Source organism: Alosa sapidissima, chromosome 23 (assembly GCF_018492685.1).
Source record: "Alosa sapidissima isolate fAloSap1 chromosome 23, fAloSap1.pri, whole genome shotgun sequence".
Lineage (NCBI taxonomy): Eukaryota > Metazoa > Chordata > Actinopteri > Clupeiformes > Clupeidae > Alosa > Alosa sapidissima.
Genome location: NC_055979.1, coordinates 20,360,493 through 20,378,614, shown reverse-complemented (window position 1 = coordinate 20,378,614; position 18,122 = coordinate 20,360,493). Strand labels below are relative to the sequence as shown.

Genomic DNA, 18,122 nt, shown 5'->3' with positions numbered 1-18,122 from the left:
GGTAGTATAAGGAAGATCAGCAAGGAGTTGTGCATGTTAATAATCATTACTAATAATTAATACAATTATTTTTGACAGTCCAGGCGTGTCCCTCTCTCGACCTCCCTCACCTGCACCAGGCGGAAGAGCTCGTCCTGCACCAGCTGGGTGACAGGATTAGTGTTAGTGGTGTCCGGAGCTGCGTGTGTGTCGGGCATTTGTGAGTGTGTGCCCGCAGGAGGCTGCCTGTTCCCTAGAGGTCCTGGCGCTGGATGGGCCTCAGTAAGGGGCAGCTCGGCCTGCCGCGGTGGGACTGGTCCTGCAGCCTCTCCGATGGGTCTGATAGAAGAACAGCAGAAGCACCTTAGCATTTATAATCTTGAACATACGTATGAACAATGTATAAAAATGGCGGAGAGATGTTTGTCTAATGTTTTATATTAGTAGCATGTATTCATATAGCTGATCTCCACTCAAAACAGCTGAATAAGCTTTGTGTGCGCTTTCAGACTCCTTTCAATTCCTTTACCTTCTCTGTTTGTAGACTGTGAATTTGATTTGATAGGAATTTTAACAGATTTACCAAGTGACTGTGTTATCAGATTTATGAACATTTTCCTTGAATTTTTTGGATGGCTACTCAGAAACAGGTATAGAACTGGGAGCTACTGGTAGCTTGCAAGCTCCCTATTGGAGATCCCTGATCTAGAACATGAGAGGTTACAAGAGAGGCACACAAATCTACACTCTTGACAGTTAGGGAAATGGCTCATTTGCCTCTGTAAACTCACATGTCCTCTGTTTTGCTGTCAGCCTCAGGAGGTCCGTGGTCTGAAAGACGATCCTCTTCAGTGCTGTAACAAATATGACCACTTTCTTACCCAGAATGCACTGGGTGAGAGTACACCTCCCTTACCCACAACACAAAGAGCAGGCATCACTCTAGCGTGGTTGTAACCATGGTAACAGTGTGTGATCCACTCACTGGTGCACTGACAGGAGAATTGTTTACTATTTCACCATGGAAACAACCAAGCAGCCAGCTCATGAGCACACAGTGCACTTCAGTTTCGTGCAAGAGTAAAACTATCAAAACGTCAAAATATCTATTATTAAACACTTGATATTTCAAACACTTAATCATGCTGGTGAATGCACTAATGAAATTGTACACTGTTCCCATGTTTTGTATGATGCTCTTAAATTTTTCTGAGCCCACATCAACTCACTCAGAGACAGCAGTTGGACTTCCTGAACTCTCTGTGCCCTCCAAGTCTGCCAGTGTTAGACCCTATAAATCAGTAAGTAAATAAAGGAGTTAAACATAAAATCAAATAAAAGTCTCAGAGAACCGGATCCAGTTCTGTACTATGCAAGCATTTAGAATAAAATCTAGGACGTCATCAACAGAAATCTAATAAGTCAAACAAGCAGGATGGAAACATACATTAAAATTTGAATATTACAGTATAGTATGGTGGACAAAAGAGAGAGGACGTTTTTGAGGTGTTGGCTACATTAACATCAGAAACAAATGGAGGCTACCTGGCCCAGGGGTCCACTCTGTGCTGTGGACATAGGGGAAGGAACCTGGGCTGAAGGGTGGGCCAACTCCTCTGCTGAGTTGTGCTCTGTTGGGAGAACAACTAATCTCAGCTATCAGTGATATCGCTACATGCAGACAAGTTAAACTGCAACTGATAAGATAGCTGAAGTAGCATAGAAACAATCAAATAACAATCAAATAACACTCAAACATAACAAATACAGTAACACAACAGAAGCACTGGGGTGAAAACGTTTGAGATTTGCACATAGTCAGTGGCTGTTTTTAGGCCTGGAACATTCTAGCTTTTGCTTGTTTACTAGAGAGCTGCAACTAATGATGATTTTCATAGATGGTTAATCTGTTGATTATTTTCTTGATTAATCGTTGTTTTGATCGATGAAATGAAAGAAAAAGGTGAAGAAATGTCGATCAGTGTTTCCAAAAGCCTGAGATTATGTCCTCAAATGCCTTGTTTTGTTCACATGCCAAATATATTTTGAGTGTTTACCGTCATAAAAACAGGAGTAGGTACAGCAGATATAGAAAATATTGAGGTATTTTCTTTACAAATGGCACAAACCGACTAATCAATTACCAAAATAGTTCATTAAGATTAAGAAGAGATAGATTAATTTGACGGTTGACAACGTATTGATTAATTGTTGCAGCCCTCGTTTACCGTACTAGAGGGACTCTAAAGACTAGCCTCTCACCTTCAAACAGGTAGGCGTCAGCCATGTTGCTGCCTTGTGTGGGGGGAGGCTTAGGTGCTGCCTCAATGCTGTCAGGGTCAGAGGTCACAGAGTCCAGGTTAGAAGCCTCACTCTCAGACTGCAGCTCCAGCAGCTCACAGGCCCTGTAGCGGAATGTGGCGGAAAGAGCTTCAGCAGTCACTCACACACATTAAACACAATATACACACACACACACACACACACTCATGGACATATTCCAGAGGTAGCATACCAAGACGACAACCTGTATCCCTGTATCATTAAGGGCCTGGCCCACACCTGAACTGAGGCCTAAGAAGGTTGAGCCCTGTATTGCTGCCTTATGTCCTAAGTAGCAGTGTGGTCATTGTTGAGGCAGACCCACGTCTGGCCTCACTGCCCAGTACTCACTCAGAGGCCTGGGGCTGCTGGAGGTCCACGTCAGGCAGGGTGATGGGCGTCCCCACAGAGCCCGGGTAGCCCGTGTCCACGCTGCTCTCCCTCTCCCTCTCTCCCCCTCTCTGCCGCTCTTTCTCCCGTTCCTCCTTCTCCTCCTTCTCCTCCTCCGCCGGCGTCTCACGCTGCTGCTCCCCAGAGCAGCTGGGGAACTGCAACACGGGGGACACAGTCAACTCCACCTCAGGGATCTGCAACACACACACACACACACACACACACACACACACACACACGTACCACAAAAACACACACACACATACCACACACACATACGTACCACACACACACATACGTACCACACACACACACACACACACACACGTACCATGAACACACACACACACACACACACACACCACACACAAACACACCACACACACACACACACATATGTACCACACACACACACACACACACACACACCACAGGTGAAGTGTGTGAGATCAGTGAATGACAGACAGGTTAGTCAACAACAGCACAAACAGTAAATAGCTGTAACATCAGCAGATGGCAAGAGTATCAATGTAAATATCAAAGACTAGCATTTATGGAATTGCAGCGCCATCATAGTGATGTGATTTTTTGTAAGCATGGCAGTTTAAGAATTCCACAAGTCCAGTGTGATGATAGTCGGAAATGCCCACCCTCATGTGGCTCTTGTCTGCAGCCAGCAGGGCGGCGCTATAGCGTCGCTCCAGCAGCAGTAGGGCGGTGAGGACTGCAGGCCTTGGCCCTGATGGCTGGACCTCCCGCTCCTCTCTGCTCCTCCATCCTGCGGAGCAGGACCCTGCGATCGGCCCAGCGTGACATCCACTCCAGCAGCCGGCCCAGCGCAGGGAAGCGGGCCTCCAGGTCCGGGTCCAGCTCCTGCTGGACCTCCAGGGACGGGGTAGAGGGGAAGGTTTTGGCCATGCTGGGGGAAGGGCTGAGATCTAAGGTCACTCCCGCTTGCTGTTTTCCCGACCACAGGCCAGGAGAGGGAGGGCAGGGTTGGACGAGGAGGGAGGGTCGCGATGCGGATGATGGCGGGCGCTCAGGCTCTGGATCGGTCCGCTGGGCGTGGAAGCAGCGGCCTGCCCAGAAGACCGGCGGCCGGGGGGCGTCGCCGCGGGCGTGTGACCGCACCGCGCTGCTCTTCCTCATGTCCCTCTGTCGCCGCTTGAGGGTGGTGAGCACGTCAAAGCCGAGCGAGTGCAGCTCACGCTCCCTCAGCCCCGCCCAGAAGCAGCCAATCAGAGGCAGCTCCGCCTCCTGGCTGCCGCCGCTGCTGCGGTCCAGCAGGTAGCTGAGGAAGAGCTCCAGGAAGCGCACATACTCCTCATCCTCCAGCTCAAACTCCCAGCTGCCCACCACGGGCAGCGTGCCCGCGTCCGTCTCCTGGCACGAGGCCTGGTTCTGCTTAATCGCCTCCCCAGACCGATCCTGCACCTTCAGCTTTAACGTGCTACAGACACATGAGAATGGATTACAATGACTCAGACATAACTTCTCTAGTGAATAGCTATGAGGTGCTTGTAAATGTGCCTCTCCAACTATTATATTGTTTCAGTAAAAATCAAGCAGCAATCTTACAACAGTGACAGTTTCAAATATGCATTGACTCAATATAACTGATGACCTCTGTACTCAGTCTACAAAGGCACAGGCACAGTCCACATTTATCTAGTGACTCTGTTACGTGTGCTGGCCACATCTTTCAACAATAAAAACAAAAACAATGCTTGAACGTTCTATTTGGTTCCCAATCTACTTCCTCTGCATTAAGATAACATATGGAATGTTAAAACGGAAGTCTTGTGGGGCCAACTATGATGCTGATATTGGAACTCTCTTGAAAGGGTCTATAACGTGTCAGGTAGGAGAGGTCACCTGTGACGTGATCCAGCCAGCAGGTCTGGCGAGAGGGGCTGAGAGGTGTTGGCGTCCGTGTTGCTGGTCAGTGTGGCCGCCGTGGTTTCAGTCAGCGAGCTCAGGCTGCGGCTGGCCCCCAGGGAGAGGCGGTCCGGTCCGGCGGATGGGAAGTCCGCTCGCTCATCGCCCCCCTCCTCCCTCTCCCACAGGTGCAGCTGTACCCGCGCCATGTGCTTCGCCACGCTGGACAGCAGTCGTGCCCGCCGCTTTCGGCTCTTCTTCAGCAAGGCCGACATCAGCGGCTGTTGCTGCTCCATGCTTTCCTCACGCTCCCACGAGGCATCTGTTTGGCCACCTGTACAAATGGACAAAACAGATTCAGATGAGGCACTCCGCATATCACACTTTCTGTCACTTGCCCACACATAACAGCATTATGACAATCATTTGATAAACAATGGATTTTATTGAGCAGTGGCAACAATAAAATAACTGAATCGTAATCTACACATCGGTGGGGAAATGGTTCAGCCGTAGTGTGAGGGGTTTGTATTAAAAACAATGGAATCTAATGTAACCGAACGTCGAAAGGGGAGTGCACCGCACTCATGTTGGCACCTATGCAAGTATGCGTGGAGGCCTTAACAGACCAGTCCCATGCAACAACATGGTGACTAGAAAAACCAAGCAGTGGTGACATGGGCCTACAGACTGAGTAACCTCGCCCTAGCTTAAGTAAACGTGGGGTTAGGGCGCGATCAGACAGAGGGCAGTTTGCCACTTGTAAAAAGTGAGGTGCATTTTGTTTTTAATTTAAAAAAAAAACTTGCGAGATGGAGCTTGACCTTGTGTGTTGGTGGACGGTACAACTGGGCAAGGTCTGAGCGTCTGCAGTAGGGTAGAGTACTTCTCCCTCAGGGCCACCCGAACCGACTGTTCTTCCTCAGGGAATGCCCACACTAGCACTTCAGCAACCTGCAACAGATAGAGACACACACACACACACAGACACACACACACACACACACACACACACACACAGTAAATGCGTTCACAAATGCACACATTCAAAGTCGTCTCTCCAAGAACAGCCATATAGCTGCTGTGTACAGTGTATACAGCACGTAGCTACGCTATGCTAGTAAGGGGTAGTTGGCTGGGTAAAAGGCTAGTGAGGGTAGCGTCTGTGCTTAGGAGATATGGAGTTAGCACAGCCCGGGGTGGTTACCATGGCAGTGGGCGGCAGCTGGGCCAGCAGGCTGAGGAGCAGGTCCTGCAGAAGCTCCTCCGTACACAAGAAGCGGGAGAAGGGCAGCAGCCGACAGACCCAACGCAGCGCATCCTCACACAGGCCAGAGTCAGCATAGGAGCCCTTCTACACACACACACACACAAAAAAAAACCAACAGTCTGATATTGCCCATGCACACTGGTACATAGTTGTAACTTACAGTAGTACAACTTACTTATTGCACTGTATAAAACAGTCACCCAAACCAGAGAGCCCAACGTTACCTCAGCATCTCTCCCATGATTCCTTGCTGCCTGGTACTTCCTGCAGGAGGTAGTTAGCTGGTCTCGGACGTGAAGCATCCAGAGAAGCCCACACAGCTCCCTGAAGCATGCTGGGAAGAAAGAAGAAGGAACATGAAGAGTTCAGATGCAAAACCCTCTAAATCCGTCTGACCACTTTTCTTTTAAATGAGCATTTAAAATCAGGCTCCTATTGGTTTTTGCCTATAAATCGATATTTCAGACCAGGAAGAGAGTGGTATTTAGTGGGTTTTGAAGTTAAATTATTTGACTAACGTATACTTTGTGTGGAGAGCATCCACTCACCATCTTTATCTAATTTTTGACGTAGGTGGCATTTAGAGGCTTTTGCACCTGAACCCTTCACATTGCTTTATTGCTTTAGCACTGCCCTCAAGTAATACACTGCAGTATTCTATTTGTCATATACATGTATATTAATACATTTTGCATACACATATACAAAATGTATTAATGTAGAGGGTGTACAGTATTATCATGGCTTATTACACGGCTCTTCAGAGTGCTGCAGAAAGTTCCATTCACATGAATGGGCCTTCCCAACGTTCGGGCCTATGTTAAATCTATAAATCACCGGCAAAGTATATAAATCACCGCTGTCAATGGCAACGGGTTGATTAACGTCTTTCATATCCCTCCGCAAGAATTCTGTTCGCTTATTGCAATGGAATTTCATTGAAAGGGAAAGTAAGCTAGTAAGACGTTGCCACGCAACACCTGAAACTGTCAAGTTCTATCTGTATATACGTCAATCTGACAATACGTTATCCCTTACATAAAACCCTGATCTGAGAATATCTCCACCTACTTAAGGTCTGAACTATGACGGGATCCATGGGACCATCTCCGGCGGCGCCTGGCTTGAAGAAGCCGGAGTGACTGAGAAATCTCCTCAAGCCTTCTGGCAACAAGGCCTCCGCTGGCACAGGACACTTCCGAATCTGAAGAAACCAAATGAGACAGCTGGCATTTAGTTCAAAACACACATACACTTCATACGCTTACCATAAAATCACACACACACACACACACAAACTTCCAATACATAGCAGGCAGATACCACAAAAACATACACATACATCCACACACAAACTCAAAAGGCCTCTCTGCTTGGTGAGGAATACATATTAGGGGAGTATAGCAAGAAAATGCCCCTACTGTCCCCATTTTAACATTCTATCACACTAATACATGGATTTCTATGGAACGTCACGAAAACATGCGTGCGCAACCAAGAGGCAGAAAGCACCATAGAACAGCATAGAGCAATGCAAAAGAGCAAAAGAATAAAATGAGTTTTTGTGCTGAAAACTGCACCAATTCGAAATCACGATGGTTAGAGAATGTTAAATGTGTTCAATATCCCTAACGGAATGCATGTCTTCGCCAAAAATGACAAAATACGATGTTATATTAATAATCCAAATGAACGTCAAACTTTGAAATATAGTCTGAAATGAGATGTTATTATCATTGAGACAACAGGGGTATACAAAAAAATCCGATTGTAGCTTACAGCAGCCGACTATTTAGGTTAAGTTTATAACGTTGTGGACGGCCACCAAGCGTCTTCTGCCCCACGGCTGCGCGCGCATCTAGTTTTGTTGGTAAACGGGAAACCCGTGTATAGGGATATGCATTAAATTTAATTAGCACATCAGCCCTTAGACAGGCACACGTGTGTAATATGCAGCTTGGTTACCATGGTTACCTTCCTGTAGTTCTTCCGGCAGCGCTGCAGTCGAGCAACATACCACTGCGCGGCCGGCAGGGCGCATCGGGCAGCGCGCAGCAGCAGGAGGGCCTTACGCACCACTGCTGACACGCGCAGACGACACGCACGCTCCGCATGCAGACCTACATCGCCACTGCGCTCCTGTGCACATGCGCGCGCGCACACACACGCGCACACACACACACACACACACACACACACACAGACAAATAACACAACCTTCAGCGACACCCTATATGCATACACACACACACAATCATCGGTCTATTCTCTTACACCAGCTTTACACAAGTAGACAAAGCAGCTTTTCAGAACAACATCCATCTTAACACATAACAACAAGTGTGTGCTTATGAATATGGATGAATGTTACTAATTACCAGTGTTTATTTCTGAATGTATGTATGTGTGTGTGTGTGTGTGTGTGTGTGTGTGTGTGTGTGTGTGTGTGTGTGTGTGTGTGTGTGTGTGTGTGTGTGTGTGTGTGAGAGAGAGAGAGAGAGAGAGAGAGAGCGTGTGTGTGTGTGTGTGTGTGTGTGTGTGTGTGTGTGAGTGAGTGAGTGAGAGAGAGAGAGAGTGTGTGTGTGTGTGTGTGTGTGTTTCACCTGTGCAGAGGGGGCTGGCTGAGGGCAGTAGAGAGGCGGGGCCGGGAGATACAGGCCTGCAGGCACCAGAGCCACTAGTTCGGAGGACATCTCCTTGGCAACCGCCAGCAGCTGACCAATGGGGCGCGAGAGAACATCCAACCTCGCCATGACGGAAGCCTTGAGCAGCTCCTGCACACACAACAACAGCTGCTCCTCATCACCCTCCTCCACTGGGGCGAGAGAGAGAGAGAGAGAGAGAGAGAGAGAGAGAGACAGAGAGAGAGAGAGAGAGAGAGAGAGAGACAGACATAGAGAGAGAGAGAGATGGAAGAAAAGGACAAGAAAAGATTCAAAAGCTTTCAACAACATCAAATGTCATTCTTCCATCCATGAGACCTCCAGACTGCTAACTACATGCACAATTCGCTCCTCTTATGCAGACACTCAGAAAACAGGTCCTCCACTTAGTGCTCGGCCATCTAATCAGCTAATGTACACAGCTATGATGCAAATAAAACACTTCATCTGAGAAAAGAATAAGAGAGAAGGTGAGAGAATGAGAGTAAAATACAAGCAAAATACACAGTTTGGATCATTTGGGAAGCAATAGGGAAGAGGAGGAGTGGAGGAGGAAAGAGCAGGATGCGTCTGGAAGAGGAGGGAGAGCAGAGAGAGCACTGATTAGATTGACAATGCTGCTGTCCACTCACCACTCGGGGTTCTGTGCGAGTCCCTCCCCTGACTGGCCTCAGTGGCCGCTGGACCCAGTAGAGCCTCCAACTGGGCCTGAAAGATGGAGCCGGGCTGCAGCTCAGGAGGCAGATGGAGCTCCTTCCACCTCAACCTGCGCGCGCACACACGCACACGCACACGCACACGCACACGCACACGCACACGCACACGCACACGCACACACACACAGACACAGACACAGACACAGACACAGACACACACACATTCATGTTCAACTGATTCAACTCACTTCAACTAGAGTACATTTGCAATACTTCTGAAACTGTGGTATACCAATACCAATGTGTGTATGAGTGCTGACCCGACGTTCTCTGTGCAGTAGTTGCTGTAAGCCAGGCTGTCTGTGTGTGTGTGTGTGTGTGTGTGTGTGTGTGTGTGTGTGTGCGCTGACCTGCTCAGCAGGGCGTTCTCTGTGCAGTAGTTGCTGTAGGCCAGGCTGAGGGCCGCTGCTGTGGTCCAGTCGCCCAAACGTGACGTCAGCCATACAGCTTCAGGCAGCAGGCCACCAATCAGCAGCAGCTCCAGGGCATATCCCACAGTCCACTGCTCAGACAGATGCTGGGAGCGTACAGCCACGGCTACGCTCTGCTGGGACAGAGCCACCACACGTGGGCCTGTGGCTGAGACAAAACCCTTATCTATTATCATTTCATATTTCTGCCCTCACCTCCCTTCATTTCACCAAATGATGTTGCCAGTTAACCAACGGCAATATGGTGGCAAGCCATGGCTAAAAGTAGCAACCATAAATGTATTGTGATTTCAAGCGTGATCTTTAAGAATATTAAGACACACACATGATGACTTTGAAGGGTTAAGACACACACACTTAGCTCTGTGCAGAGCTTTCTTTCTTTGCTGACTGGCACTGACCCTGGTCCTAAATACAATGGCCCTGTATTTATTCATCACAAACAGTACAGTATTACAGAATATTCTGGCGGATATTAACAAGGTCTGGTAAGATCAAACACTCAGATAAAGATAGAGAGAGAGAGAGAGAGAGAGAGAGAGAGAGAGAGAGAGAGAGAGAGAGAGAGAGAGAGAGAGAGAAACACAATGGGTGTGTTTAAACACTCATCACTTACTCAGGTGAAATGACTCATGTTACATGTGACTCACTGTGCCTGGATTTATGTCTGAGTTAATGTCTGAATGTGTAAAATAAATGTGTAAACGTGCTCACCCTGGTCAAAGTGCAGAGGGTCCAGCACGTCCACGCAGTGCGGGGGTCTCACAGCCAATGTCTGGTTGGCGAAATACGCTGCCATGAATCTGCCCAGGCTCTGGACTATGGCACAAGCCACCTCACGGTGTACTTGCACTGGGGGCCAGCTTCCGCACACACACTCCTCTGGAAAGGGGGGGGATACAAACCAATATACACCACAGATATAAGCAAGGCTAAGGGTAGCCTAGCCAAACAGGAAGCCAAATTCAATGACAAGCTTTAAACTGTTGGAGCAATTTCATTCATCTAGCCACTGTAAATTCACTGCTTATCCATTTAAACTTATTTAAGACATTTACTTGTGAAGGACCAACCCTGGTTAATAAAGTAAAAAATGTCACTCTTTCAAGCATTCTTATGTACTTATGTACCATAACTATAGCCATAACCATAGTGGAAAGAACATAAATATGAATCTCTTCTACTCTCTCAGCCCTGATGCAAACATACCCTCTGGCTCCTTGTTGTGGCCAGGCTCCTGCAGCAGTCGCCGGGCCATGTGGTCGCCCAAAGACTGGGCTTCACGCAGACGGTACTGGTACAGGAGACTGTAGAGGAGAGCCAGGCCATAGCGTGTCTGCAGGTAGCAGCTCCGAGGGGCCAGAGTGGCTGTGGGTCAGGGGGAAGGCAAGGGACTAATGAACACCTTATTGTGTAGCAGATCAAGTTTAAGACAACACAGACTGACGTTTAGCGAAGGGTAAGGTCTTGGAATTAGAGAACTCATTTTAAATGGCATAAGAATCTTGGATGTACAGTATTGTTGACTACAGGCCAAATTTTCCTGACTTGTATATTTCTAAATATTGAGAAACATCCCTTTCTAAATATTGCCAAATAATGGTTTCATCTTGTGACTGCTAGCTGTATACATTTTTTCGAGCTTTTCGAGCTTTGTGTTTTGAGCCCACCTATCTCTTGCTCAGCCCACAGTTCTGCTCTCCACGTTTCTGTGCTCTGTGTATAGGCCCCCTGGAGGAAGAGCTCCTCACCTGTAGGAACACGAACACATGGACACACACAAACACACACACACACAGACACACGTGAATAATACAGAGGTGCCCTATTGGCTACAGAGACAGGGCAGCATGATGAGGCCAAAGCTACATTGTTGTCAGAAGTCAATCCTCCAGATTTACCGGCCAGACAGTGCAGCTCAGGGTCCTCTGCCAGGCTGACCCCAGCTCGCTGCAACTCTCCCTGAATCAGGCACAGGGTGGCCGACACCTTCTTGTGCTCTCTACCGCTGCCCTGGTGGTCAGTTTGAGAGCGTAGCACACACTGGTACTGTAGAGTTTGCTTGTACAGCCCCTGCCACACGCAACCCAGCCTACCAAACACAGAATGTGCATAATAATAATAATAATAATAAGCTTTATTTGTATACACAGAATGTATGTGTTTATTTTTCATACACAGATTGCAGCTCAAAGTGCTTTACATTTGGAGCATGTAACACAATAATAGAGTCAGTCAGTCATTATTAATCACTTTCACTTTTCACTGCATGACATACACGATATGGAAAAAAGTATCGGAACGTCTGCCAGTACACCCACAGGAACTTCAATGACAACCCATTTATGGGCGTATGCTTTACTGACCGTGCGGAGGGTCTCTGAGGGCAGACCTGGACTGACTCTGGATCAGTCGCTGTGACCTGCTCCTGCAGCATCGGGGTGCGGTACTCGTCCGAGGGGTGCTCGGTCTGAGAGAGGGGTCTGAGGGGCGGGCTGTACGCATCATCCATGCAGCAGGCAGCCAATCGCAGGAGCCCCGTGGCCGCGGCCAGGCTGTGGGAGGAGAGGGGCAGGCCGGGGCCCGGCGATAGGAGCAGCTGGACGAAGCTCTGGCTGAGCTCCACGAGAGTGGACACTGCGCTCGCTCCGCTCACGCGCGGCCCGTCCCACGGCACGAAGGAGAGCAGCGCCCGGAACAGGTGCAGGACCCTGGACACCCAGGTGCGCCTGCCCTTCTTTCTATTGGCCTGGCCGTCGCCCAGGCGAAGCAGCAGGGCCAATCGGGCGGCGCAGCGCACGGCGTACCTCAAGAGCCGCGGCCTCTGCTCCACCCGGCCGCCCAGAGAGACCACGAGGGCCCAGGCAGTGAGGAGGCCCCGCTGGGCCCCGTCCAGCTCCAGGCGCAGCGGCAGGGAGGCCGCACTGGGACGCTGGGAGCCCTGAAGGAGGTCAGGCTGGGCATGGAGGGTGTCGAACATGGAGGAGAACTCCAGGCTGCCCGCGTCCTCCCGCCGCAGTCCGGAGGACTGACCGTCGATGGTACACTCATCTTCAGCCTCGGCCTGTAGAGACAGACACACACACACAAATATACACACACACACAAATATACACACACACAAATATACACACACACACACACACACATACACACAAATACACACACACACAAATACACACACACACACACACACACACACACACACACACACACACAAATAAATAAATACACACACACACACACACACACACACACACACACACACACACACACACACACACAAATAAATAAACACACACACACACACACACACACACACACACACACACACACACACACACACACATGATTAAAACATACTCTCAACACAGTACTGTGATGTGTAAAACAGTTTCTTAAACATTGAAGTATTTTCTGGTGCTAGATCAGAGCGAGTGTTTGTTTACATCTAATTGGTAGTCTGATAGCAAAAAGCAGTCGGTATAATAACAAAGTGCTTGAATGGGTCAAATCACAGCATGCAGAGAAGGAGATGACCTGGGCTCTCTCATAGGCCTCCTGCAGGTCGTCTGTGGTTCCATCGTCTTGGAGATAGAGAGGCAAGCTGGGAACTGAAGTCTCTCTATCCTTCAAGGCCTGCAAGCTGGCTGTGAACTTCAGGCTGGACAGGCCCTCCAGCTGGGCTTGTGGCTGTCGAAAGAGTAACATTCAGGGTACGTCTTAAAAAAAAAATGTGCCTGCAAATACAATGTTTTATCACTCTCACACACACACACACACACACACACACACACACACACACACACACACACACACACACACACACACAAATAAGCATAACCATACCACATAACCCAATAAGCGTGTGTTCAACTGCAATCTGACGCTTAACTTCCACCTGTGTATGCAGAACAATGTTATCTTTGTTTACATACACTCTGTGTATGAGAGGACATCAGGGAGCATGTGAGGGCAAGTCTCCACACACACACACACACACACACACACACACAGACACACACAGACACACACACAGACAGACACACACAGACACACACACACCCCCCCTATGTATTCCATCTGGGCTACCCACCTGCGTCTGCAGCAGGAGTGCACGCGCCTGTTCGAGATGCCTAGCCGAGTCCAGCAGCAGGCTGCTGATGAGGGCGCTGGGCTCGGGCAGGCCGGGCGCCCGCAGCAGGGTGGCCATGTAGCCGTCGGACAGGATGAGGAAGGGCAGGCGCGGGTGCCAGGTGACGGAGTAGCGCTGCCTGAAGACGTCCCGGAGAGAGGCGCTGGAGCTGGACAGGCTGCCGTCAGCACCTACGGGAGCAGGGGGCCTGCACACAGTGCACAGAGGACCGCTTTTACCCATGACGCCGTTATGCTGGGATAAGGCCCATTCACACCAAGAACGATAACGATAGCCATAACTAAAAATAAATATCGTTCTCGTTAATATTAATGACGACGTTCACACATAAACTATAACGATAACGACATGAAGAACAATATCGTTGGGGATCACTTTCAGAACGATTTTCAGAACGATAAAAAGTTAATAGCCAAAAGTTAGAGTCAGAACCCATCGAATTTCATTCACATTCATTAATACAAGGAGAGACTTTGTTTATCGTTGTTTAGTGTGAGCGCTTTTATCGTTATGGTTATAGTTATTGTTATCATTATCGTTCTTGAATAGGCCTTTAAGCTGGCAACTGGAAGATTGCATCGGCCCTATTAGCCTCCATGGCTAGGAAAGAATTAACTAACTATTTATTATGTTACTGGATATCAAGTTGTCATGGAAAGACATTACTTCCATACGGTGACAGATCACTGATAATGGAACCATTTCATGGCTGTGCATCATGACAATATCATGGCTATGATAAATCAGCTATGACCATCAGCTATGTCCAGCTATGATGTACTTTGTAATGACGCGCCCCTCATGTTCAATTGCTCACATATACAACGTCATATTCTATAGACCCTTTCATCAATAAAAACAAAAACAATGCTTGAACGTTCTATCTGGGCCCCAATCTACTTCCTCTACATTAAGATAACATATGGAATGTTAAAAAGGAAGTCTTGTGGGGCCAACTATGATGCTGATAATGGAACTCTCTTGAAAGGGTCCATATGAACACTTTTAGGGATACCGTAGCTCTAATTATGGTCATTGCGTTCCTACCTGAGGGGCGCCTCATACCTGTAGGTGACAAGAGGGTGGAGGGGCAGGAAGTGGGCGGGACCAAAGTCGATGTCACATCCTGTGGTGGAGAGAGTGAGCAGTCCGCCCAGGCGCATCAGCATCAGCAGGGAGCCGCGCTTCAGCACACATGCCAGGAACAGACCGCCTGGAGACCAGCACACGCTGGCTACCCAGTATGACCTGCAAGGGGTGCCATGAGGAATAGCACAGAAGTACACAACAAAAAATTCAAAATTCTACTTCTCACTTTCAAAGCCCTCCATGACCTTGCTCCTCCTTACCTCTTTGACCTTCTGATCTCTTACACTCCTTCCCGCTCCCTCAGATCTTCTAACCAGAATCTCCTCTCTGTCCCCCACACCAGACTTTCAGCACCATGGCCCCTAAGCTCTGGGATTCCCTCCCTCAATCCCTCCGTCACTGTCCCTCCTTTCCTTCATTCAAAGCTCACCTCAAGACCTTTCTGTTTCAGGAACACTTTTCACCTTCCGCCACCGTATAGGCTCATTGCAAATGACTGTCTTTTGTGTTGTCTTGCTCTGTTTGTGTCGACTTTGTAAAGTGACCTTGAGTCTGTGAACGGTGCTATATAAACAGAATAGTACTACAGCATCTTTTTGTTCTCCTGTCTCTCTTTGATAGGCATACTCATTTTATCTATGCTTGGCATGGAATAAAACCGACTGCCTGATCATTTTTGTGCATACTCTACTTACACAGACATACCTGACATACTTGGCGGGGATGCTGAGGTTCTTACTGCCACAGCCTCCCAATCCTGCCGACACCGACACAAAGTTCTGAGTGCTCACAAAGAGTGCCTGGGTTGTCTGTAAAATCACAAAATCTCATTAGAATATAGCAAATCAGAACAATTACAGTGGTACAGTATCATTAGTAATCACTTAAAAGTTAAAGTGGGCAACGAGACCGCACAATGCCTAGTCAGTGGAATACCATGCTCATGTTTCCTTATTAGTTTGTGTTGAGCTTGCTTTTGTTGACAGTGGTGCCCTGCATCTGAGAGGCTATGAACATTACCATGGATAATAACATGAATACCAGATTAAAAACATTTGACAAGAGACAGGGTGACAAGTTTTGACATAATATTCTTCCCCTTTTTCATGCTATTTAACCAATATCAAACTCTAACAAATGTTAACATTTCTAGCCAGCAATTTTCACTGCCTTTTCATGAATAGGAAAAAATACTATGAAGAAGTTAAGTTATTATATGGGACAGTAATTTTTATATGCCTATTCCAAAAGATTTTGTGAGTGACATGTTATTTAACATCGACCAAACCCCTTTCCTTTCCTGATATCTTTATCTTCTTAGACTAAAGACATTTCCGTTACTTGTTTGCCATTGCCATTTGTTTGAGAGTTCACAGATTGCAAAATCTTATCAATGACAGATTAATTGTTGATATCTTTTAGGAGTCGACGAGCTAGATTCCTTTAGACCTGAAAGGCCTGTTTAATTGTTTTCCGCTATTTCATAACTTTATTTATAACTTAATTTATAACTTATTACTTTGTATGGATTTTGTACAGTTTTGTAAAATTAAGAGGATGTTGCTGCCATTTTCAAATCATCAAAAGAAAAAGTTACAGTATAGTATAACATTATTTAAGTGTGTTAACATTATTTAAGTGTGCTGTGTATATAACATTGAGATATAAATTAAAGATACACATTCTAATTTAAAATCACCACAGACCTTAAATGTTACATCTGGTATCCTGTTCAACATATTCATGTGACCATCACTGATTCACAACTGACTATATTTAATCATTCCATATGTTCATGACAAGGCTGTCCACAAACTCTATGGTCCACAATGGTCTTAAAGGTTCTCTAAGCACGGTTGGGTGATGTCACTTCTGTTGATGTTTGAAGTATTATCAAACAAAACAGAGAGCCTGTGCAACTGAAACTGTCATGAACGAGCATCTCCTCAGTGATTGGCTGGAACATAGTTTGTTATGTTCCATGGTCCAGGCTGTTTTTGTTGCAGTTTCTGGAGCCTGTGCTGTCCACAGCGATCACATTTTTTTACAGCGTGTTCAGGGGACAGGCAGCTAGCGGATCGTGAGGAGATGTTTGCTGTATGTTCTAGAAACTGCATAACAAGACTTGGAGAACCTTTAAGAGGTCTTGACAACAGGATCACAAGCTCTCTTAACACAAATTAACTTAGGTATTGTGCAGGCAGGCAGGGAGGCAGGGAGGGAGGGAGTGAGTGAGTGAGTGAGTATGTATGTATGTATGTATCTATCTATCTATCCACTCCTAATAAACATTTGGTGATCGCTTTTGAACAGTCAAACAAAAGCACCTCAATGGAACAAACAAAATCAAAACATGAAAACTGAATCATTGTGGCAAACTAATATCACAAGAGGAAAGAATAGTGGCACTAGAAAAAAAAAGGTTTGTATTACAACAGCTGCAAAGAGTTTCAGTCAAGCCCACTAAAAGCAATGCCGAAATACTACAAAGGCCAGTTTGCCCCAATAGGAGTTCCATGGCATGCAAAAGGATGTCTTCTGGTGAACTGTTGGTGAACTTTTGCCAATCCTTTGTTGTCTTTTGCCAATCTCATGCTCCATTTTCTGGACCAGACCAGAGAACTACACAGTGCATAGCCTGTGCGGCCAGTGTGTTTGAAGATGATATCAAAACTATTTGCCAGTATAACAATATATATACCAGAATGAAAAAGCTGAAGAATACCTGTCCTGCACACTGTTCAATCATACGGTTACAATTACTGTTAAATAATGGAACTGATCTTCCACTGATGAATAAGAAAGATAAAAAAAAGAAAAGTTTTAACTTGTGAAGTAGTATTCTTGTGAATTTAAGGAAATCGCTTACATTGTCAAGGGACACACATTGTATATGTTCCAATTGCTATCAGACGCATGATGAAGACCAACGGCCACTGGTGGTGACGTTCGCATCTATGGATTTGACGCTCAAGAGATAGAACAATTTTCTAAACTTTTGTGTCGATGTGTCATTGGGCTTGCCTCCATTAAAAGTAATGGTGTCCTAAACTTTGCCGTCACTTGATTCCCGTCAGACGCTGCCTGTGGGCGTTGGCCTGAAGAGTTCAGGTTGCTTTATCAGAGTGATTAAAAAAGAAAACGTGCGGGTCCGTGCATATAAAAAAGGGAGAGGATCTACCGATGCTACACTCAGCTCCCGGTGAAGGTTTTGAGCAGAACAAC

At 47.1% G+C, this 18,122-nt stretch overlaps 1 protein-coding gene across 1 annotated transcript in view; it reads right to left on the bottom strand.

Moving 5' to 3' along the window:
• The window catches only part of cplane1 (ciliogenesis and planar polarity effector 1), a 75,628-nt gene that overhangs the window by 13,228 nt on the left and 44,278 nt on the right, over positions 1-18,122 (bottom strand). The window contains 26 exon segments of the mRNA XM_042081643.1: positions 111-318; positions 771-833; positions 1,209-1,270; positions 1,525-1,610; positions 2,242-2,384; positions 2,653-2,888; positions 3,345-3,423; positions 3,425-4,144; positions 4,570-4,906; positions 5,397-5,526; positions 5,780-5,926; positions 6,067-6,176; positions 6,914-7,046; positions 7,808-7,981; positions 8,446-8,657; positions 9,138-9,271; positions 9,572-9,794; positions 10,367-10,534; positions 10,862-11,020; positions 11,323-11,403; positions 11,554-11,744; positions 12,019-12,716; positions 13,193-13,345; positions 13,749-13,995; positions 14,874-15,056; positions 15,603-15,706. Coding sequence (XP_041937577.1) covers positions 111-318; positions 771-833; positions 1,209-1,270; positions 1,525-1,610; positions 2,242-2,384; positions 2,653-2,888; positions 3,345-3,423; positions 3,425-4,144; positions 4,570-4,906; positions 5,397-5,526; positions 5,780-5,926; positions 6,067-6,176; positions 6,914-7,046; positions 7,808-7,981; positions 8,446-8,657; positions 9,138-9,271; positions 9,572-9,794; positions 10,367-10,534; positions 10,862-11,020; positions 11,323-11,403; positions 11,554-11,744; positions 12,019-12,716; positions 13,193-13,345; positions 13,749-13,995; positions 14,874-15,056; positions 15,603-15,706 — 5,181 coding nt within the window.